The 23,547-nt window shown below is 39.1% G+C and overlaps 1 protein-coding gene across 1 annotated transcript in view; it reads right to left on the bottom strand.

The window, feature by feature from the left end:
• ARHGAP29 (Rho GTPase activating protein 29) overlaps positions 1-23,547 on the bottom strand; it is an 81,672-nt gene that overhangs the window by 34,776 nt on the left and 23,349 nt on the right. The window contains exon 3 of the mRNA XM_032777872.2: positions 197-340. Within this exon, the coding sequence (XP_032633763.1) occupies positions 197-340 (144 nt within the window). The remainder of the gene's footprint in view (positions 1-196; positions 341-23,547) is intronic.

Consider the following 23,547-nt stretch of genomic DNA (forward strand, 5'->3'; position numbering starts at 1 on the left):
CCACCGCTCTGCTAAAATGTACTGGACTACTCAGAAGTTTAAAATAATTTGTATAAAGCTATTTTCCTTTTGCAAATATGCAATCTAGGTCAAAGTTTTATTTGTTCCATAGCTATTATACTGAAATAACAGACCCTGATGTTATAAATTACTAGTTCCCCATTTTTCCTGAATTTGAGAGGTGATATTTCCTTACCTTTCACCTTTGCGATGACTGTTCCTGCAGCACTAAGAATGTCAACTGAATTGAGAGTCTGATGTTTATGTATCACTGCCTTTAGGACACGCAGCAGCTCTCCTAAACGTTCATGAACAACATGATGCAGACAGCCTTCATTTTCTGAAAGAGATTTTAAAAAATTGGGTCAAAGAAATTAGAAAACTATCCTTGACTTCTGTAAGTCCAGACTCACAGTGACATTCAAGTCTTTTGGGTTGTGCTCCCTGCAGTGGTTTGCACTGAAAATTCAACTTCACTAATAAGTTCTAAGCTAACAAAAGTTACTCTGTATGTCAGTATTTGCCAGTAGTTTTTTTGCTTTAACTTCCCCAAAAGAATTCCAACCAAGTCACTAGAAGGCTAGGGATGCTATGATGGAGGTCTTCATGCTTAAGAAAATAAACAGGCTGAAACCATGTCCCTCTTGTTCCCTTACCACAGTATTAGGGAACTGATTTCATCCACCTCTATTTGAAGGAATTCAGGATAAGGTATGAATAATGTCTAATGAAACACAATATTCATTTTTTAAAATATATTTGAAATATGGCATCAACCAAAAGCATAATAAGTTTAGTGCAAGAGAGCACATTAAGATTAGCTAGCTTTTAGCCTAAGCGTCAATCAAAAGGTTTACAGCATCCTATGGTGCTTAGTCCAGAAAAACTAGTAAACAACAAGCAGGGCTATGAAATGGCATACGTGCCTTTTCACAGCACAGATCTCTTGATATGCAATTTTTTTGTAGGTATTTTTGTATGCATGGCACAGGTTGAACCACAGACTCTTCCGTTCCATTACGGAAATGGCTTTGGTACACAGAGTTTAAGTTTCACGTGTACTAGAGTGCTGCTTTATAAGCTGTGGTAAAAAGCTGTCAGATTCATGAAAGACTAGCTTATATAAAGAGGATCTAATACAAGCTGATTCACTTCCCTGTAGAGCCAAAAGGGATGACGACTTACTGTGAAGTTTGTGATAACAGCAACAGAAATCAATACACGGTTACCTAAACGGTAGTTTCAGAACATCTGAACAGTTTTGGCCTCACTGTAAAAGGTTGCTCTGGGCTAAAATACCAACATGTTGTTGGTGGGTCAGTGTGATGTAACTATTGGGATGAATCGATTTTCTGTCACATAGTGGCTACAGGACAAATCATAGCCTTTTATAGAAGGACATGGTAAGTCTTCAGTCCCAACATCAGGATAAAGAGGTTTCCAGCTCAAACACATAGCTAGCTCAGTGTTTCAGGTTCCACATCCCAACTGAGCAAATCCATACAGATGTTATACCAGGTGACCTTTCTGATTGAGAAATTGCATTTGATCAAGTGGTGGTCATACTCTGAATCTATTTTAAGAATTTCAATGTTTTATGTTTCGGGTTAAATGAATTATATACAGCTTCACCACAACTTCAGATCTTCCTTTTGTATTAGAAAAAATAACCCCCAAAATCTGCAACCTCACACACTTACCTGGATCTGGAAAAACTTCCTGACAGTGAGAGTCTAAAGAAGCTCAGTCCATTTAGTTTATCCAAGAGAAGGTTAAGCGTCGGCTTGATCTTGGTCTAAAATATCTACATGAAGATTTCTCATAATAGAGGATTAAAAAAAGCGGGGTGTATGTGTGAGAGAGACACAAAGACATAACAAAATCTAATACCTGGAAGCTGAAGCTAGACAAATTCAGACAAGAAATAAGAACATTTTAAAAATGTTAATAATTAACCATTGGAGCAAATGGAGCATCTTTCTAAAAATAAAGATATGCTCTAGCTTGAATCAAACCCATAACTTCTGGTGAAGAACTGCTTGGAGGAATTCTTTGACTTGTGTTATACAGGAGGTCAGACTAGATAATCACAGTAGTCACTCAGGCCTCAGTCTACTGGCTTGTCTTCACTACCAGGGTAAGTCGAACTAAGTTACGGTACTCCAGCTACATGACTAATGTAGCTTAGGTCAATTTACTCGTGTCTTCACTGCGAGCCGTCAACGGGAGATACACTCCAGTTGATCTCCCTTACTCTTCTCTGAGAGTTGGAGTACCGGGGTCAATTGAAGAGTGCTCTGCAGTCAATTTAGTGGGTCTTCACTAGACTATTAACTACTATGTGAGGTTGGGGGCAATTATAGAAAAGGAGCAGCAGGAAAAAAAAAAAATAGATGGCAGTGCAATGCTGACCTACACTGAAACTAAAATTGGATCACAATGGTATCCAAACAATCCCAAGAGAGTACTGTATTATTAATATCCAACTCATTCTAAAGCAATTTGGAGCCTGAAGAATTAGACAGTCTATAAAACCATATTCCATTTATGCACTTAAAGTAACATCTGTAAAAACAAAATATTTCTCAAGCCAAAAATTACAGACAGTTAAAATACAACTGGTGCCAAACTCAAGTTTCAAATACATATTAAAGTCTACACTTTAATACACTGGAGTATGAACACATTTTCTACTTAAGTCTCTCTAAAAGAGAAATTTGGCTAGGTCCAAATTAGGCTCATCTAACAAAACAGTAAAAAAACTCTCTGTTCAATGGCTAAAACTGCCATCTGTTTGCATTATGATACTGCACTATTTTGTTTACAAAAATATTTGAAACACATTTATGGTTTCCAGTGGCAGGAAAAGACAAAAAGGTCTGTGATGAAAGTAATGCTGACAGAAAAATGCCATCATGAACTACGGGTGAACTGCAGTCAGCAATTTTAATTCATCCAGGACAGGAAGTCTCTTGTGTTATTGTCCATTTGGTGAAAATACATAGTACTGGGGAAAGAAACAAAAGTGCAATATGCCAGGTTAATAAAAATAGAATTTCTATTACCAAGCTGCCCTATCTAGTTCAATTATCACCTTAGAAGAGAAAAAATATAGTTTACAATGAAGACAATGCCCAGAACAATGTAAAACAAGTTTCTATGTGACTCAATCTCACTCCACTTTCAAGAAGTCACATGATCATATTTGCTTTCAATTTGCCTTCCTCCTTCTCTCCCCCACCATCCAATTTACCTTATGTATTGGAAGACAAATGAGAATTTCCTCCATCAGTGAATATTGCATCAAGTTCAAGCCCTCTGTCCTTATTGTTCTGGGCTGCAATATCTAAAAGAACACCTAGGTTTCTAGAATGAGGACCGTGATAGACTACTCTGAACTATCGAACTATTGCAGAGGTTAAGCTGGCTTGTGTAAAAGAAAAGAGTTTTCTTGGAGACCTCCTACAACAAACATTGGCCTCTTGATCTCCTAAATGAAAAGATATGGCTGTGAATCCAGGACTTTCTGCTTACTTCACTATCACTCCTCATAGTGAAAGTATTGTTTTTTAAAGTTGTATTAGCAACACAAAACCAGACATTTTCCAAAGGATGCAAGAGGCCTGAATTGGGGAGGAGTCATGTGTGTGTGTGGGAAATCCAACCCCCAAACTTGACTACAGAGATGTGGCAGTTCTCTTTTGTTTTGGGTTTTTGTTTTTTGCAAGTAAAGTCTAAAGGTGTTCTCACAAAGCTAAGAAAGTGGTTTTTTAAGACATTAAAGAGTTCAATAGCTTGCCTATGACAGATAAACTTTGGTTTGAATTCAACACCTGCCTTTCTCTAGTAGAAAACAAAACCATCCTAAAATTAAAATACAGCCATAAGAAACGTCATTTTCAGACTAGGTATGGAGAAGGGGACTGGAGATGGGGAATCAGAATAAATGTATCAATCACAAATCAGGCTAAAATGTGATCAATATTGCCAGCCAGTCTTTTCTCCAAAGTTTTCAGCAAGTCTTTAGTTCAGAAGGCAATATAAGCTAAATGGCTGAAAAGCATAAGAATATTACTAAATCTTAGTCAGCACATAGTTTAGCCTTCAGTTCCAAAGACACCAGGAATTCCAGTCCCCCATTGCTTTATGGCTACTCATTCATCTTCATCAGTGTCAGAATGCCACAAGTTACCCTATTTTCAAATTTTGGACACTCTTCTCAAAGGCAAGCTTTTGTCTAATAAAGATTAGCTAGCAATAACAGCCTTGCAACTATGGATTCTGCTCATCCAAAACAAAATAAAGTTCTATAATCAAGCTTTCAGCTTCAACATAACTTCCTGCCAAGTCAGTTTCAATTACATTACATACAGTTGGGAAAAGCACTGTGGTATCAGTGGGGTCAAGTATTGTTTTGTTTCCTGTGACTTTTCACCAAGCCCAAACATTTTATGAAAAGTTGTATGTTCCAAGAAGTGTTTTTGAAAACAGGTTACACAAGGGGTAAAACGCAGAGATTAAAATTAAGATTACATTATGCTTTGTTTAAAAGTAAAGAAAAAGATATGGTTAGCTGCCGCATTTCCTATATTGTTCTTTAAATCTATGCAGGAGACCAAATATTAGAATCAATTTAACAGTTTCAGTTTATGGATTTTCTGCAGAGCTCTTTAGCAATATCACTTTGGACTATCATCCATGTGCACTATTATGGAAAACACACATTAAATTATAAGCTAGGTAGCAACTCCCAAACTATTCAGACCCAAAGCTTTTAATGAAGATTTCAGTTTAATATGAAGTTGCACATGATAGATTCAAAGTTACAAGGTTTACTACCTCTGCTCACTGGTATACCCCAAATGTTAACAGAAGAAATATATCTGGGCAAGCTATAGTTCTTTTTTGTTTGTTTGTTTGTTTTTTTAAGATGCCAGCCCTCATGAAGTGAGATTTTAACAGAAATTAATCAAATTTATCAGAAATTTCCATTCCAGAATCATGGACAGTAGAGGCTGGCTCCCCCTAGACACCAATATTGAGTAAATGCTGTTTCCATTAAATTCTTCAGAAGGATTAAATATATTATCAGCAATTACACCATCTAGATCATGATTGAAAATCAGCATCAAAACAAAACAGATCTATTTAAAGACAACTTTATTCTGAAGTCTCATTCATGCCAACTCAGTCAACTCCCATACTGGTTAGTAGGAAACAAACAATCAGCATTCTGATCTGTACTGGATCCAGACGATGAGACTCCCCAGTGAGCATCGCAAACTAAGCAAAATGATCGTGCAACAATGAACTATGCTGAAACTGTCTAACCCAGGCAACTGCAGGTTTTGGAAGATGTCCAAGATTAGCCCATCCTCACTTTTGTATTTTCCCTCACCAGCCACACTGACTGACAAGACTCTATTGCATTACTGTCTAATCTGCCAGAGGTCATGATCAGTTGTAGTCAAACGTTGAAAATATTTCTTAATGTTCTTTAATATTGCTATAGATCAGCATAATATATGGCCAAATCAAAAAGTTACCATTGCTCTTTAGTTGAGTCCTAGGAGACATTCTTATCAGACAAGCAATCACTGCAACTCCTAAAGGTATGTCTAAGGATAGTCATATTTGACATCATGAGGTTTTGAAAAGTTTAAAAACTATCAGAAGACACTTTAAGATGCTTGGATGGATAGATGCGTAAAGCTAAACTAGTGTGTGTTGATTCCGAATGCACAAGTATGTTTCTGTACACCATACAACAACTAAGGAAATATCTACACTTGAAAGTTAATTCAGACTAACGTGAGGCATGAATTTTAAGTGCAATAAGTATTCCTGTCCATGTGTAGACAAACCTTAACCAAATCAACAACATACATTTAGCTCCCTAAACAGGAAACAGAAATCATGCACAGAGGAAGCGACCAGAAATTAACGGAAGAGAGAAAATATGGTAATGCAGCCACGAGGTTAACTCTGAATTTTGTCATTTAAGGCAATCTGTGATGTCTACTGTCAGTGTGACATTTCAAAGGAGATCTTCGGTGATTAAATATCGAGATATTTCAGGATTTTGAAACTTCTGATCCTACACAAGTCTATTTTTCAATTTTAAAAATGTAGTTATTGCTTTACTATCACCATAAGAGTGAATGGGTAAGATATTCCTCCACCAAGGCCAACATAATATTGCTGCTACCCAACAAAAAGTCCAATCAGCTGAAAGACTGACACAGGTGGTGTTATTCTGCTGTCAGTATACTAGCACACGGGTCACAGCTTGCTGTTGTTAAGGTTTCACAACAGTTGCCATTATAAGCTTGTGGTCTCAGCCAATCAAGTTTCTACGTCCGTCTTGCAGACAACAGTTTTCCCAGGAACTTCCCATTCTGCAACCCAAACCATCCCCACAGCATCACTCTGAGTTAAGGACCGATGAGGCAAGATCCCATTTCTGGTTTGAGGCCCTTGCCTCTGCCCCAAAGTGATTTTTTGGAGGAGAAAGGAGCAAATAATTAACTATTTTTGAGCAGAAGGAGGTTGAAGTGTAAAGAGCGATATATTTTTATTACTATAAAACAGTCTCTAATCACTTTTGAACAGCCCAACAGCTGAAATACCTAGGGATTGAAAGGTGAAGTCTGGCACGGAAAAGCCCTTACTGGGAACAGAAACTAACTTTGTTCCAGAAAAAAAAGTTTTGATTTGATCAAGTTACAAGTCAAACAAAAAATCACATAACATGCAAATTTCCCCCTAAGATCAAAGAAACTAATTAATTACATTTGAGAAACAGAATACAATTATGTAATTAGAGATTACTATAGTTGTATATTCAAAAGGGTATACGTTTAAGTTATGCACCTAAGCTTATCTTTGGCATTTTCTCATTTCGGAGTACTTAGCAGGAGGTCCCATGCTTTCGGCTTGCCTATATGAATATAGTTTGCAGCAAGCTAGGGTGTAACTCTATCCCACACTAGACTGCCATGTACTAAGTGCCTGCTAAGTGATGCCATTCAATCTACTCCCACTTCAAAGTGGGGTAAATCAAAGCGCACTACAGATTTTTTTAGTATGGCAGTAGGCTCCACACCGACATTTAGTGCATTGCACACTAGCACAGGGTAGACTTACACCTCAGCTTGCTGCAAACTAAGAATTGTATAGAGAAGCCTTTTATAGATTGTGAAGGCTGAGCTTATTGCACACACCAGGGGCTCCTTGCATTTCTCCTCCCTAGTTCCCTATGCAACTCCCATTACACTTTATTTCAGGGACTCCCTGTAACTTCCCCTACTCCATCCCCAATTCTCCACAAGCCAAGGACTCTGAACCCCCTTCCCCACATGCCAGGGTCTCATATTCCTTCCCTCCCCATTTGAGGGGCTGTGTGCACATCCCCTCTTCCTCCTTCTCCCCATCACCACCATTCTTTCTATCTGAAAGAAGTCATTCAGAGTGGGAGGATGGGAAGATATGAGATGAGGAACTATGGCTGGAAAGCGCTATTGGGTGCCATCAACCACATCTTTGATCTTCAAAACAACTTCAGAACCAATAGCTGTGGTTCTGTTAATCAGATGGCTGGGCTCCCTGTGCCTCCCGTTTTTCCTCTTTTGGTTTTCCAATTTCCCTCCAAATCAATAGCGTTCTGTCCATTGGATGCCTACAGCACTCCCTGAAATTATGGAATTGATCAGATGCAGCATGAAAGGGTTTCTAATCTTGTGCAGTAATTGTGGTTTTTTGAGGTGTGTCCCCCTATCAGTCCTCCACTGTAGATGCATCCGTGTCCCTGCACCTCAGATCGGAGATTTTAGGTAGCATCTGTTTCAACTTCACATGCACTCTCTCCGTCTCATGCTCTGCCTCGAGGCTATCTAGCGCTGCATAGGCAAACTGCTCTCAATTCCTTTTCTACTGCAAAGCTCATTGGTAAGAACGCCAAAGTAGAGGGGAGGGTGGTTAATGGAGCACCCATGGGGGACACATCCTGGAGAACCACAGTTACTGCACAAGGTGAATAAATCTTTCTTTGTTTGGGAATGTTTTTGATGAAAGCTATGGAAGTGGAAACATCTCATGGAATGAATTTGAACTCCGGATGGAGATTGGGAGTTCGATAACAAGTAATGCAGTCTGATATTCGTTTAGAGAGTCTTTGCTTAGCGACTGAGGATCCTTTAGATCTCTCTGCAATAGAAAGGAATAGTCTAGGAGATTTTCTGAAAGGCTTAGTTCTAGCCAGATAGAACACCAACGCTCTCCTGATATCAAGGGTGTGTAACATTGCCTCTCTCTTATCCCAAATTGGCTTGGGGAAGGAGGCTGGTAGGTGTATAGATTAGTTTATGTGAAGGTGAAAGATAGTTTTGGGAGGAATTTGGGGTGTGGCCACAATGTAACTATATCTCTGATAAATTGTAAATGGGGGTATGCTCTTAGAGCCCCTATTTCTCTGATAATTTGAGCCAAAGTGATGGCTACCAAGAATGCCCTTTTCATAGATAGATGTGTAAGCAAGCATGGGCCATGGGTTCAAGAGGAGGTCTTGTGAGGCACTTGAGGAGACAGTTAATATCCCATTGTGGGAAGATGTTACCCATACCCTTGAGGAATCTTTTCACAATAGGAAGAGCAAATATGGAGTAGCTGTCTCTTATGATGGAAGGCTAGTATGGCTGCGAGAAGCACCTGTACTGAATCTAGAGATATTTTTAGATCTAGGATGTAGTCTAGCACCAGTGGGAGGGGAGAGGATGTGGAGGTAACATGTTTTGAGTAACACCATAATTGGAATCTTTTCCACTTTTGAATATACATGTGACAAGTCATTATTTTTCTGCTATATAATAGCACCTCTTTTCACATCCTCTAAACAAGACACTCTATGCTTTCGAACCATACAGGAGCCATTCCTTGAGCAGAAGAATCTGAAAGTTGAGGTGATGGATCTGTCCAGCATCCTGAGAAAGGAGATGAGGAAGGGGCTAAAGAGTGATTGGCAGGCAGATCACTAACAGAGTAAAGTATGGGAACTATGTTTGTCTTGGCCTGTGGGAATTATGAGAATAACCATTGCTCTCTCTTTTCTTATCTTGAGCATGACCTTTGATATTAGAGGAATTGAAGGAAAGGCGCAAAGCAGACCTGTGTCCCAAGGAAATGATGATCCAATCTGGCTCTGGAGCAGAACTGGGAGCATTTCCTGTTTTTAGCTGTGGCAAAGAAGTCTATTTCTGGGACTCCCCAATGGGGAAATATGCTGTGGAGAATAGCATGGTCTACTTCCCATTCTGTGTCCCTGAGAAAAATTCCTGCTGTGGTGTTCTGTATGCCTGAAAGGTAGGCTGCTGCTATGTTGATGCTGTGCTGAATACACCAATTTCATAGTTTCATTGCCTTAGCACAAAGGGGAGATGATCCTGCTCCTCTCCCTAGAGATTTATGTAAAACACAGATGCTATGTTGTCCATCATAACCTTTGTGTTTGCCTTTAGCGATAGGAAATATGAACAGGCATTCCTTACCACTCTGACCTCTAGCAGGCTGCTATGCAGTGGGAATTTGAAGGAGGACAATTTGCCTTGAACCATATGGTTGTCTTGATGAACTCCCCAGCCCACCAGAGATGCATCTGTTGTCAGTATGAAAGTCGGAGGTGGCTGAGTGAAGGGAACCACTGCACAGACACTCTGCGGATCTTTCCTGTATTCGAGGGAATTTTTGACTGTCAAGGACATCAACAGCAGCTTGCTCAATCTGTCCATACTTGGCACGTAAACCGTTTTGAGCCATGCTTGAAGGCGATACATGTTGAGTCTTGTATGACTTATTACAAAAGGTGCTGACCTAGCTAGGCGCCTATGAATTCTAGATGTACAGGCATCAGTCAATTTCTGAACTTTAGCTGCAGTCCCAGCTGTATGAATACATCAATAGTTTTCAGCGTGGCTGACAGGGTGCCAAAGCATAGTGCCTTGAGTTAGCAGACAGTCATCTAGATATGGAAATATAATATCTAGTTTGCAAAGATGTGCTGCTACCACAAACAGGACCTTAAAGAACACTCTGGCTGCGAATGATAGTCCAAATGGAAGTACCTTGTATTGAAAATGATGACTCTTAGAAAACTCCTGTGGAATAGCTAGATCATGATAGGAAAATAAGCATTTTGTAGGTCAAGGGCTGAGAACAAGCCTTCGTGGTCCAGCGACGGAATTATTGCTGCTAACAACCAGCTTGAATCCTTGTGTCTTTACATATCTGTTGGAGACCCATTCTGGATCTGAGATCATTCATCCACCATTCTCTCTCAGTATCAGAAAGTATTTGGAATAGAAACCCTTCCCTCTGTGTTGATTGGGAACTGGTTCTATAGCACCCAGGTTTAGGAGATGCTTGATCTCCTGATGTAAAAGGTTCTCATGAGAAGGGTTGCTGAGAAGAGGGATGGGGAAGGAAAGAAAAGTGGATTGAATAACCATTGGAGATGATCTCCGGTGCCCACTTTCTGTTATACGTTTCCAGTTTTGTCAAAAAAGAACAGGGTGGTTTCCGAAAGGATGTAGATGATCCAAGTTTTGCAGCAAGCAACAGTGGGAGTGGTTAGCTCAGGGCCTTGACCAGTGCAACAAAATTGGCATTTTGGTGTTGAGGGTTATGAAGCTGAGGTTTGGGGCTCTATCAGTCTTCATTTTCGTATTCGTTGCCTCTTCCACTGGGGTTCATAGTGTCTCTGGGATGGAGAGAACTGAGCAGATCAGGATCTTTGTGATGTCTGAGATTTGCTGTATTTCCTTTTCTGTGCAAGTGTATAAAGCCCCAGAGAATGCAATGTGGCTTGAGTCTTTTAGTGTATGGAGGGAGTTGTCTGTTTTTTCCATAACCAGTTTGGAGCCTTCGACTGGAAGGTCCTCCACAGTAGTTTGGATTTCTTTTGGGAGACCAGAAACATGAAACCATGAAGCTCTCCTCATTACTATTGCTGTTGATATGGAATGGACAGCTGTGTCAGCAGTATCTAACAGTCTGCAACTATGTCCTCACATGAAGTTGACCCTCAGCTTGACCCTCAGCGATAGTGGCTTAGTACTTCTCTCTTTGATCTTTTGGGAGATGTTCAATAAAGGTGTTGAGCTTTGAGTAATTGACATGATTATATTTTGCTGTAAGGGCTTGACAGTTAGCAACCCTAAATTGCAGGGTTGCTGAGAGTGTGATTTCCTGCCAAATAGTCCCATTTCCAGTCCTTGTTGTACACTGTTGATTTAGCGTTGTGCTGACTGCCCCATTTATTTACAGCATCTACAATAAAGAAATTTGGGGAAGGAAGGGAAAATAAAAAGTCCACATTCTCAAAGGGGACATAATATTTTTTATCTGCCCTTGTGTGTGTGGGCGGTATCGTGGCTGGTGTTTGCCAGATGTTTTTTGCTGGGTCTAGAAGGGCCTTGTTGATAGGGAGTGAAATACGAGCTGATGAGGATGCATGCAGGATGTCAAGCAGCTTGTGTTGCGACGCCTTCATTTCTTCAAAGGGGACCTGAAGTGAGAGTCTGTTACTCTCTTAGTAAGGTCCTGGAATTGTTTGAAATCATCTGCCATGGTTGATGGAAGAGACATAACGACTTACTCAGGAGAGGATGAGGAGATGTTTGTAGCTAGAGTAATCGCCTTGTCCAGTCTTGTTTCCTGTTCCTCAAAAGTCTCCTCTTGAGGATCAGGGGATTTAGAAAGGGAAGCTGAAGGAGATCATCTTCCTTTATCCCAGTGTGAGACACCTGAGGTCCTAGAAAAGTAGTGTCTGTAGGTTTCCTATGGGTCCCAGTACAATCGCTGGGGTGATGCAAAGGGCACAGGTGGCATTACCCAAGGATGTCCACATCAAGAGGGTGGGCCTCATCTCTCATGGCAGTACTGTGTCTCTGTGACTGTGCCTAGGTGACTAGTCCCTTGACATTGCCCTGGGAAGCTCTCCACTGAGACAATATATGTCATTGTCTTCCTCTTCTTCATTGCTCGATAGAGGTAGAGCAGTTAAGGATGCAGATGGTGATTGTCTTGGTACCATGGGGAATTTAGGGAACCAAGAGGTTGTTGGAACCGAGTAACGGGGATTCTGGCATTTCTGAGACCAACAGGTTTTTGGAGAAATGGAATTCCTACAGTACCATGGTACATCCTCATCTAGTTAGTCAATCTACAATGGAACTAACAAGGTTTACAATTTGAATATCCAGAGTTTCTGGAAGTGATGTGCCATTAGAAGCAAGGAGTAAAGTTGTTTTCTGAAATAAATACAGTGGGTGCAATTTGACAAAGCATTACCACCAGTAGCAACTCTACAGCATTAACTGTATTTCCTATTCCAACTATAAGGATTACCATTTGACATATTTTTGTTCCTGTTTCATGCCCAAATGGCTCTCACTGCAGTAGGGCAGGAACCTACTGTATTCAGCACGTGGGGTTTTGACTAACTGTTAAGGTGGATTGCAGATTTGAAGGAGCACGATATAAGAAATAAACAAGAAAAAATGTTTACTTTTTATATCTTAAATATTTAAGTATCCTTTGGATCACAATGCTAGATACCTTGTAATAACCAACTAGTATATGAGTAAACATTTTTAGGCACAAAGAAGGGAATGTATTATTATGACGAAAGAAAGTCAGACTATTTTATAGTTTCAACATTAAATGCATTTTGGTTTTGTTTTGAATTTACATTGTAACAACTCTGCTCAGTGCCACTTAAAGGCAACCGAGCTACAAGATCCTGAAATGTTCCAAGTACACTCACCTTTATATTAAGTCAATGGGCAGTGCTGGTGCAGAGGGTTCAAAAATAATGAGATCTGATAAATTAGTGCTGAGTTTTTAATTTGCTTTCTGGTTTTTGAGCCTTTCATATGCGTGTTTTCACGTTTTTCTCTGCAACTATGAAGACCAGAACCCTTTTACCATGAGGTTTGCTGTTTGGAGGGAAAAAAAAAAATCACATGTTGGCAGTGTAGTAAATGGTGTGTGACACCTGTCAGGATCATATCCTTAGAGTTGTAGTGGAAACTTAACTAGAGTACATATACTATTACCTACTATCTACTTGTTAAGATGGTAATTGCACAAGTACACTGCTACAACTTAAAATGTACTATTCGTAGTTTTACAAATTCTTATGATCCAGCACTGGACATTATTTTAACATCATACAATACGCATGGGCCAGCTGGTATTAATCAAGCCTTGCACCATGATTTGTGCATTGCAGAAGCCCCTACACACCCCAATCAGGGATAGACGTCTCACTGTGGCAGTCATAACAGACAACAAAAAGATGGTTCCTGGCCCGAAGAACTTGCAGTCCAAGCACAGGATGAGATAACAAGTGGATATGTCGAGACAGAATAGTAAAATTAGTTGTAGTCTCTACTGCATCCTTTGTACCATTTTCAGCCATTTTCTTGCACTCTGTATGCTTTGGTACTTTAGGTCCACACATTTCTCTCTGATATTTACATTTTTTCCATCTTTAAATTGTGATTCTCCATATCAACATAATATATTCATCTTTATCATCTTATGTTTACCGTGGTATGGTAGCAAAGAACTTTGTTCCAAAACGGGAAGAACTTTTCAAGCTGCCTTAATTCAAAGCCATTGATAGTGTATTGATGAAGTGGCTTGTAACAGATATAGATATAAAAAAGTGACTGTAAGATTCCCTTAAAGATGATCTATGCTGATTTTGATTTAACAAATCGCCTTTCCACTATCACTGATCAGCTATGTAAAGCCAGATCTTTGTACACAACATGCAGCCATTTTTTGTTTTCAACTCTTTGTATTCAGAAAATCTTCAGCATACTGAGAAGCTGTCTGCTTTTATGGATTTGAAAGAATAAATTGCCTTAAAAAGATTTTATACCTCTAATTCAGCTTGCAAGCTACAAGTACAGAAAAGCCATAAATAGTAAACTGGCTAATGCCTCTTTTTTGTTAATCAGGATCATGGTAACCATGAATTCAGCCTGCTCATTATTAAGGAATCATATTTTAAAAAAAGCACCACAACAACAAGTTCATACATTTTTGTTTCAATAATGTACATCATAATTCATAGCAAAGTTCTAGTATACTACATCGTAGCAAAGGTAGTAAATTCAAGCCAGTGAAGCATTATATGGAAAGCAAATGGGAATCAAGTATGATACAGATCTGTTATCTAAAACATCAAAACAAAAATGTTATTCTCTTTGAAGGAAAGGACGAGATTTGATGAGTAGGGAGAGGGAAAACCAGAAGAAATCAAAACAAGAAGAGAACCTAGATTTGAAAGCAGTTTGCAACAGGATGCATCAGTCTCAGGAGCTTACCTTGAGAAGGACAAAGATTTAATTCAGTGGGGTCTATGGAAAACATTTGAAAATTACTCTTCTTAAAAACAACACCTCTCCAAAAAGACAAAATTAAATTTGTTCCTAAGATAGGTAATATACAGAAGCTACCAATGTTTATGTACAATTATGGTACAACTATTTGGTACCATAAATACATTTTCTAACATGAAAAAGTATCAGAGGGGTAGCCGTGTTAGTCTGGATCTGTAAAAAGTGACAGAATGTCCTTTGGCACTTTAACAGACGTATTGAGCATAAGCTTTCGTGGGTGAATACCCACTTCGTCAGATGCATGTAGTGGAAATTTCAGAGGCAGGTATAAATAAGCAGGCAAGAATCAGTCTAGAGATAACAAGGTTAGTTCAGTCAGGAAAGATGAAGCCCTCTTCTAGCAGCTGAGGTGTTAACACCAAGAGAGGAGAAACTGCTTTTGTAGTTGGCTAGCCATTCACAGTCTTTGTTTAATCCTGAGCTGATGGTGTCAAATTTGAAAATGAATTGAAGTTCAGCATTTTCTCTGAAGTCTGGTCCTGAAGTTTTTTTTGCTGCAGGATGGCTACCTTTAAATCTGTTATTGTGTGTCCAGGGAGATTGAAGTGTTCTCCTAAAGGTTTTTGTATATTATTGCCATTCCTAATATCTGACTTGTGTCCATTTATCCTTTTACGTAGAGACTGTCCAGTTTGGCCAATGTACATAGCAGAAAGGCATAGCTGGCACAATGATGGCATACATTACATTGGTGGACATGCAGGTGAATGAACCAGTGATGTTGTGGCTGATCTGGTTAGGTCCTGTGATGGTGTTGCTGGTGTAGATATGTGGGCAGAGTTGGCATAGAGGTTTCATGGATTAGTTCCTGAGTTAGAGGGACTACGGTGCGGTGTGTGGTTGCTGGTGAGAATATGCTTAAGGTTGGCAGGTTATCTGTGGGCAAGGACTGGCCTGCTTCCCAAGGCCTGTGAAAGCAAGGGATCATTGTCCAGGATGGGTTGCAGATCACTGAAGATGCTTTGGAGAGGTTTTAGCCGAGGACTGTAGGTGATGACCAGTGGAGTTCTGTTGGTTTCTTTCTAGGGCTTGTCTTGAAGCAGGAGACTTCTGGGTACATGTCTGGCCCTGCTGATCTGTTTCTTTATTTCCTTGTGTGGGTATTGTAGTTTTGAGAATGCTTGGTGAAGATCTTGTAGGTGTTAGTCTCTGTCTGAGGGGTTGGAGCAAATGTGGCGGTACCTCAGCACTTGACTATAGACGATGGATCGTGTGGTGTATCCGGGATGGAAGCTGAAGGCATGAAGGTAAGCATAGTGGTCGGTGGGTTTTCGGTATAGGGTGGTGTTTCGCATTTTGGAAATCAGTGATTAAATACTGAGTTGTAAAGTATCTGAGATATTGTCTAAGTTTTTTAGGGAGGCAGATGCCTTGCTCTGCTATCATCCAGAAAGACTTCTGCGGCAAACTGCTTCAATACTTTGTCAGCCTCAGACTTCAAATCATTATGCCAAAAAGGCATTTCAAATCTGCACCCAGAAGCATTACAGTTCTAGGTAAAATTTCTAGTCCAAAGAGGTTTTGATAAGCCTCTGAACTTTTGGACGCATATCCAACCCAAACCTTTCATGTTTGCCTCTCACTAACTGGTATTGGCTAGAATGACTTTCATATAGATTGTATGAGCTAGATTTTCCAGGTTGCAGTAGTTACATGGAAGTTCTGCTAATCTGTTTCTTGGTAATCTTTCTAATTCATTGTAGAGGAATGAGAATTCACACACTTACTTGCTCATCCTGATCACTGGAAGAGGACAATCAATGGGGCAGGAGCAAAAAAAAGTTAAAGAATATTGGGATCCAACTCTGACTTGCTGCCCAGATGTGGAGGGATAAGGGAAGTGGTGTTCCACAACTGTGATACAGTACATTTTATATTGTACCAGAGAGGTAGCCATGTTAGTCTGTATCTACAAAAACAACGAGGAGTCCAGTGGCACCTTAAAGACTAACAGATTTATTTGGGCATAAGCTTTCGTGGGTAAAAAAAATCCACCTCTTCACTCTATGCCCAAATAAATCTGTTAGTCTTTAAGGTGCCTCCGGACTCCTTGTTGTTTTTATAAAATGTACTAGAATCCATAGAGTACTAATATAATTACACTTTAAAGCATAATAAGAATCTGATGAAGAAAATGAAAGAGGAACATTAATCCAGATTGATATATCTGAGCAGCAGACTATTACAGATCTAGCTATAAGATTTTAGTTAACAAAAAATACGAGATTATATATTTTATTTCCCCAAAATGATTAGATGTTTTATCTGATGAAACAGACATTTTCCATTCTGGAATCAGAAGCACAATTTAGGAAAATAAATATTTGCAACAAAGCATCAGATCTCCACTTGAATGATTACAGCCTGATCTTTCTGAACATTCAGCTTTTGCAGGAAGACTCTAGACAATCTCTCGTTTATATGCTTAGGACACTTAAAAGCTAAATTGATGTATCATTTTTAAAAGGAAAACAAAGTTGTGAAATTAAAATGTCTGCACAATTTACTTCTTAAAAGAGATACTAACATATACCAAATGTAGTTTTTGTCCTAGAAGACGCAGTGACAGGTATGTCTTCAAAAATGCGCATACTTTTATACGTGAAACTATCAAAAATCCTACGTTTTCATATTCCTTTAAAGCAGTTAAACATTTTCAGCAGGTTGACTTGTCAACTGACATCAGCAAGCCAATTGTTGCTTTGCATCCATTTCACATTTAAATTCATAGATTAACTCTCCTTGCAAGGGGAAAAGAGCCTTTGGAAAAAACCTACCACAAAGTAGCTTTTCATCACTCTATTTCAATATGCCGAATGCCACATTCCTTCAACTTTTGTATTTTATTAGACTTGAGATTCCAGTCTCAAGAAACCTAGTTGTGTTCAGCCATGCAGTTTAATCTTTAGAATATATTAATTTTTTAAAACCAGATTTAAAGCCTATATTTCGTTTTTAAAAGAAGTAAATATAGTACCAGATAATTATTGGAATCTCCTTGTTTACCTGCTTTTGACAAGGAAGACCGAACAATTCTTGGCCCTATTAACCGATAACTTGCTAATTTTCTAGTGTCTTCCAATAGTTTTGACAATATACATTTCAAGAAATAAAGTTAAATGAATAATTGCTTTGGAGCCTTTACTTTTGGCACATTTTAATCATTACATCAAACACTTAGATTGTATTGATATTGATGTTAAAATAAGTGGTTTTGTGTATTTAAGATTACATTTTTCATAACAAATATATTAGCAATGAAATCAAAGTGCTCACAATCCTTTTGGAAAGTCAGAAATTAATTAAAAATAGATTTAAAATAGTTATACATTATTGGGAACATTATGTTGTAATTATGTCAGTGCCTGAGCTGCACATGAGATTTCACAGAAATGTTGACAGTCTCTTGTTGGATTGTAAACTGTTCAAACATGTTCTCAGAATATCATAGCTTTTTCTAATTATTTTAAGTAAATAGCTACCTCACATGTTGGTCCAAGTTCTTTAAAAAAAAAAAAAAAAAAAAAAGTCATAGTGTTACTTCTATACTATAAATGTATGTAAAACAAGTCAAGAAGAAAAACATTTCAGAAAGACTATCCTCAGAAAGTTGATATTACCATCCCCTGATCAGGAAAAATCCATTCTTGATTATAAAAAAACAAAAAACAAAAAACAAAACAAAACAAAACCTTAAGCTGAAGACTCAAAATTAACCTTTGCTAATCCATATCAAGAGATTACAAAAATCACTTAACCTTTCACTCATTTTACATTTTAGCATCCTGATCTATTTGTTCTGCACAGCCAATCCCTCCTCTTTTGGCCTAAGCAACTAATTGAATGAAGAAGCTATTACTTCCTGACAGCCCACCTAGTTAAAGGCCACACAAAACCAGGATTATGAGATTATAGGATGTTAGCAAAGAGCATTAAAAAAACACACAACAAAAGAACATAAAAAAAGGAATCTTGCTACTTTGTACACTTTATTATTAGTGTTTTACATACTGTGTGGTAAAGGTCATTTTTCTTTTGAAAATAAAAAAAATTGAGCAAAACTTGAACTTTAAGTAGGATTCAAATCAATATAGTTACCATCAGGGGGTATGAACTGGACAAAGAAGTGCTAAATCAAGATAAGTCTCAATTTCATTTTACATAGCTCATTCACGGAGCAATAGAGGAAAGTACTAAGATATACAGAAGTGTATGAAAATTTTACTGTGGGTAGAATGTCCCAACTACCATTAGACACAAAAACCTGGGCATGTGACTAGTTCAGTTGCCATGATGCAATGTGACCGCAAACAGACATACAACGTGGCTTTTGAAATAGAGAAGGACTGAGACACTCAAGACCAGTCCTTAGGCTATTCCACAAAGAGCACTCAATTGCAGGAGGTGCTGAACATATGTAATTAGACACGATCCCAGCTATGAACAGCTTACAATTAAAAATGACACAGAATATATGGCAGGAAGAGGTCAAATCTGTACATACATTTACTTTTTGGCTATGTATTTGTACAAGACTGTTCCCAACTGCCACAAAACCTGTTGCCTAGCTACTAAACACTAACCAATGCCAAAGAACGTGAGGCTGTCCAGAAGATACAGAATGGGCAAGGTGAACGCCAAACTGGGGGAAGTATTTTTGAATAAGCTGCATATTTAATACCTCTCTCCTATTCCCAACATGAGGCCTCTGTAAATTGAGATTACATTTCCATCATCAGTCAGGGCTGATATCATTAAGCACTTCAGCCACATCTGACGACAATTTTTTTATTATTAAAATCTACCACTTTATTCCAGACCTGTTTTTATATTCAAATTAAAATGTTGGCCTCTATTACATCTCCCTATGGATATCTAATCAGCAGATCAATCTCAACACGACTAAACCAGAGCTCAGTCTTTCCTCCAACCCATCTCCTTTTCAGTTATTTTGGACAACAGCACCATCCTGCCTGTCATCAGGCCCACAACCTGAGAGTCATCTTCAATTTATAGTCTAGAAATGAGAGAGATCTATCTAAACATTGCAGATTCTTTCTGTACAACATCTAAGATATGTCATTTTCTATCCATCCACACAGCAAAAATTCATCCAGGCTCTAGTCTTGCATCTCGATTACTAAAGTATCACTACAGTACTCTGGCCTTGATACATGCAGTCTTGCCCTCTCACATCCATTCAGAATGCTGCTGCAACCATAAATCTCCTAGCCCAGCGGTTCTCAAACTGTAGGCCAGGACCCCAAAGTGGGTCGCGGCCCTGTTTTAATGGGGTCGCCAGGGCTGGCGTTAGACTTGTTGGGCCCCGGGGCCAAAGCCCAAGGGCTTCAGCCCTGGTGGCGAGGCTCAGGTTACAGGCCTCCCACCTAGGACTTCAGCTTTGTACCCTCTCCCCAGAGCAGCAGAGCTCAGACTTTGGTTCCCCCCTCCTGGGGTTGTGTAGTAATTTTCGTTGTCAGAAAGGGATCACAGTGCAATGAAGTTTGATAACTCTGTCCTAGCCAATTGGTTTGACCATGTCACCCCTTTCTTTGATACAATAGAGAAGTGGGAGCCAGTGGAGAGATTCAAACATAAGCTACTTGTCTCCACTTTTAAGGCCCATATGACCTTACCTTCATCTTGCATTCACTACTGACATGTCGATTCATGCCTCCCATCGACCAATGATGTCAGCCTCCACAGCCTACTTGTTAATTTCTGAGCATGCACCTTTCTACATTCTCCCATAGCTTCAAAGGCCACAAGGAACTACTGTGATCATCTAGTCCAGTGGTCCCCAACCTTTTTCGTCTGGCAGACGCCAGATGACGAGCCACGGAGGACTGTGGCGGCGGACAAGCATCCGCTGAAATTCTGCCGACAAGTAGCATCATCCAGAGGTGTCGCCACCGAAATACTGCTGAAAATCAGCGGCATTTTGGTGGTGACGTCTCTGGATGACGCAGCTTGTCGGATGCTTATCTGCTGGCCAGTACTCAGATGCCATGACGCCCGCGGGCACCACATTGGGGACCCCTGATCTAGTCTGACTTCCTGTATAACATAGGCCAGAGAACTGCCCCAAAATGATTCTTAGAGCATATCTTTTAGGAAAATTTACAATCTTGATTTAAAAATTGCCAGGGACAGAGAATCCACCATGACCCTTAGTAAACTGTAATAATCCTCACTGTTAAAAATGTATGTCTTACTTCCAGCCTGAATTTGTCTAGTTCAACTTTCAGCTGTTGGATCTTGTTGTGCCTTTGTCTGCTAATTTGAAGAGCCCATTATCAAATATTTGTTCCCTGTGTAGGTATTTAGACTGCAATCAAGTCACTCCTTAACCTTCTCTTTGTTAAGCTAAATAGACTGAGTACCTTGAATCTACCACTATAAGGCAGTTTTCTAATCCTTTAACCATTCTTGTGGTTCTTCTCAGAACCCTCTCCTATTCATCAGCCATCTCCTTGAATTGTGGACACAACTGGACACATGACTCCAACAGTGATCTGACCAATACCAAATACAGAGATAAATAAACCTCTCTACTCCCCTAGTCAAGATTCCTGTTTATCCATCCAAAGACTGTGGTAGCCCTGGCCACAGTGTCACACTGGAAGCTCATGTTCAGCTGATTATCCACCATGAACTCCCAAATCTTTTGTAGAGTCCTTACTTCTCAGGCTAGAGTCCACCATCCTGCAAGTATGGCCTACATTCTTTTGTTCCTAGATACATACATTCATATCATATTGTATGCTTCTGCCCAGCTTACCAAGCGATCCTGATCACACTATATCATTGAGCTGTCCTCTTCATTATTTATCACTCCTCCAATTTTTATGTTATCTGCAAACTCTAATAGTGATGATTTTGTTTTCTTCCGGGTCATCAATAAAAATGTTAAATAGTATAGGACCAAGAACCCTGCAGGACCCCACTATAAACACAACTGCTCCATAATCATTACCCATTTATAATTACATTTTGAGATTTATCAGCTAAGCAACTTTTAATCCATTTACGGTTTGCCATGTTCATTTTATACTGTTCTAGTTTTTTTAATCAAAGTGTCGTGCAATACATAAAATTTCTTACAGAAGTTTAAATATATTACATCAACACTATTACCTTTATCAACCAAACTTGTAATCTCATAAAAAAAGATAGTTTGACAAGATCTATTTACCATTTACCCATGCTGATTAGCATTAATTATATTACCCTCCTTTTAATTCTGATTCTCACACTTGAGAGAAGTTCCCTGTAATTATCCCCTTCAGACTCCTCCTTAAAACTCTCTTTTGCACGATGCTGACAAAACACTGACAACAGTCAGACCATGGGTGTGCTGAGACCTCTGCCTATGATGTAACCAATATTGTCTTATTGCTTCCTTGTACTCACCGCATCTTTGTCTGTAGCCATCTGTTGTCTCCTGTCTTATAATTAAGGATAAGATTTGGGCATGGATTTTGTGACTATCAGATCTCTGAGATTTCTTCGGCTTCAGCCTCCCGTGGGGCTTTGTCTTCAGCCCCCGTGACCATACTCTGATTCTGTACATTTTTACCATGACTGCTCTGTGAATTTTGCATAATTTTACCTTAACAAAAATCATATCTAGTTATAATAGACTGTAAGCTCTTTGGAGCAAGGAATGTCTTTTTGCATGGTGTTTGTGCAGCACCTAGTACAATGGAGTCCTGGTCCATGACTAGAGATCCTAAGCCCTACAGTAACAAATTGCTATTACTAATAATGATTTGACATTAAACAACTCTGTTCAGGAATGCAAGAAATTGCTTCACTACAATGCTCTGTTCATATCACTATCTCCAATGTAAAGAAAGGATTTGTGTGAACGTTTAATAAACTACCCCTTCAAAAGTGCCCTTTATCTGTAGCTACTTCAGCAAACAAAATTAGAAATAGCTTTTCATAAAAGCACAGGCTTATTAATTCAGCTGAGAACATAGGGAGATTTAAATATAAAGGGTTGTGGCCAGAAACGAAAATTTGGACTGTATACCAACTAACACCACCACCACAATAGAGGAACCCCAGACCAATCAAGCATCCAAGCTGGGAAACCTTACTATAACTGCCTTTTAAGGTACACCTTTTGGAGATCACATACTGTAACACTCAAGAATCATGGCTAAGAGAGAGTACTAAAGAATGCAGGACTTAAAACAAAAACAAAACAAAAAAAATGAATAACTGACACCTGTATTTAGACCCTTACCTACCAGAAAGCATAATTCCTGTTAGGTGGCCATCCGCAATGCAGAAATTCATTTTCTAACTGGCAGAGAAAGCCAATCAGAATAATTTAGCATCATTCTCTCTGTTCTGATCTCTGTTGGCAACTTCATTTCACTCAATCCTTCCAAAGCTGCTAACTGACTGATTCAAGAAACATCAATGCTTACTTCGCACTAAGAAATGGACCCTCCGTTGTTAATTGGCATCAGCAATGGAAGTAGAGGATCCCCCCTACTGGCCCTCACTAGTGGAATTAAAAACGGGCAAACCATTTTCACACATTACAGTAATCCCAAACAAGTGGAACAAGGTGCCTAGAACAGTGTGTGTAACAGGTGTTACAAATAATTCATCCCTCTGTGCACTAGAAGTCAAACCTTTGTCACATTCAGGAGAGGTGGTGGCAAACACACACAGCTGGAAGGATTCATTATCAAAAGAACAATTTCATAGAGTAGGAGTACCTCAACACTTCCATCAGAACTGTAACTACAACTGCAACACACTGAAGCCTACTTAAACTACTTTAAAACTGTTTCTCAATGTTTATCCACTATGCATAGTTATCTGCATAGTTAAAAATTGCCTCCAGGCTCTTAAAAATAGACTAGAATCCTTAAAATAAGAATTACATTTTCCAGGCTTTTTGCAGCAATTTATTATTTAGATTATTTGGTTTACTGATTTTAGTCACTGGGGAGGAATCAGTTTAAGCATGGCTTTTGAGCCTACAGATAATACTACTTGGCTGTAAAAAAACAAAAACAAAAAACAAAAACAAACAAAAAACCCTCAAGAAGAATACTGT

Source organism: Chelonoidis abingdonii, chromosome 7 (assembly GCF_003597395.2).
Source record: "Chelonoidis abingdonii isolate Lonesome George chromosome 7, CheloAbing_2.0, whole genome shotgun sequence".
NCBI classification, from domain to species: Eukaryota; Metazoa; Chordata; order Testudines; family Testudinidae; genus Chelonoidis; species Chelonoidis abingdonii.